At 44.3% G+C, this 1291-nt stretch overlaps 1 protein-coding gene across 1 annotated transcript; it reads right to left on the reverse strand.

The window, feature by feature from the left end:
• Positions 1 to 633: 633 nt before the first annotated feature.
• On the reverse strand, positions 634 to 1065 carry LOC149207973 (uncharacterized). The gene has a single exon (XM_089398203.1). It carries the CDS (start codon positions 1063 to 1065, stop codon positions 634 to 636), a length of 432 nt encoding a protein of 143 aa, XP_089254329.1.
• Positions 1066 to 1291: the final 226 nt, after the last annotated feature.

Genomic DNA, 1291 nt, shown 5'->3' on the forward strand with positions numbered 1-1291 from the left:
ATTTTACCCCTACTTACCTCAGTCTTCTTATAACAACTCCTCGTCGCCCTGTTCTCTCTACCACTACCGTCACCACTCCTGCTACTGATCTATGTTCCACCACCTCCACTTCAATTTCTTGAGGCTTGAGCTGACTGCTTACTCATTAATTTTGTTGGGGGTGTTGCCTCTTCCCTGAAGTCACATCCCACTGCCCTTCCTTTGCAATGATTACTCCTGTCATCTCTACCTAACCAGCTCCTCATCCCGATCGGTAACCATTTGTCATTGCTTCCTTTGAGTCGTGTCTTCATGATTATCTTGGATGAGGATCATACGGAGCTACTCAAATCTTGATTCTTTTGAGTGCGTCGTCCATGAGCTATCCATTTTCTCTCTTGGTCCCTGACATCCCCAGTTTGCAAGGAGATCAGCTGCTTTGTTGGCCTCTCTTCTAACATCCCTAATAATCATATAGTAAAATCTTCCCAAAATACTTTCCAGATCTTAGATCAGACTGGCTGTCCTCCAGCTCTGAGTTACTTTTTCCCAAGAGGTCCCATTGTTAAGTTTTTTGGGGACCTGTATCACCATTAAGGAATCTCCTTCCACCTCCAGTTTATTGTAACCATTTCTGATTGCTATCTTTAAACCCTACCGAACCGCCATCAGTTCTGCCTCATTGTTACTCATAATACCTCCATTTTCTGCATATATCCATCTCATTCTTCCCTTGTCATCCCTGAACAAACCTCCAATTCCTGCAAGGCCTGGATTTCCCTTCGAAGCTCCATCAAATTTCAACTTTATGAAACCATTTGGGGGAGGGGAAAATTGCCTAATGTCATTATCTCCCATCCTGGGCACTTTCCACATCTGAGGTGCCACCATTCCTTGGTTCAAGTTTAGCTTCTTTAGCATCTGCTCTTCTTCCTGCGTCACTTCCCAGTCCCCCCCATTCCAAGTGTCCGCAAGTATGGTTTCCCGAATATGTCTCAAGGATTTTCCCCATAGTTGGTCTTGTGTCATCTCTTTGTCCTGGAATACTCTTCTATTTCTTTCCTTCCAGATCATCCACATATCCATCCCTACTGCCAGATTCCATGCACGCCTAACCACTGGACTTGCAAATTTTCCTCTTCCCCAGATTTTGATAGTGTTTTTAATACTCTGTTGATCTCTGTGGATTTTTCCAAAAAGCCACCTGACCTTTTCCCATTGTCTCTAAGCTTCTACACACGAATTCAGTAGGTGTTCTTGCGTTTCTTGTTCCTGTTTACATAGAGGACATCTGGGAGGGCCCTGAATGCCT

This window comes from Pinus tabuliformis, chromosome 1_2 (genome assembly GCF_031772625.1).
Source record: "Pinus tabuliformis cultivar Carrire ecotype Pingquan chromosome 1_2, CPIR1, whole genome shotgun sequence".
NCBI lineage: Eukaryota > Viridiplantae > Streptophyta > Pinopsida > Pinales > Pinaceae > Pinus > Pinus tabuliformis.

Bases quoted from the DNA above. Each gene is read 5' to 3' on its own strand.
- LOC149207973 (XM_089398203.1), bottom strand. From the start codon at position 1,065: ATGGATATGTGGATGATCTGGAAGGAAAGAAATAGAAGAGTATTCCAG.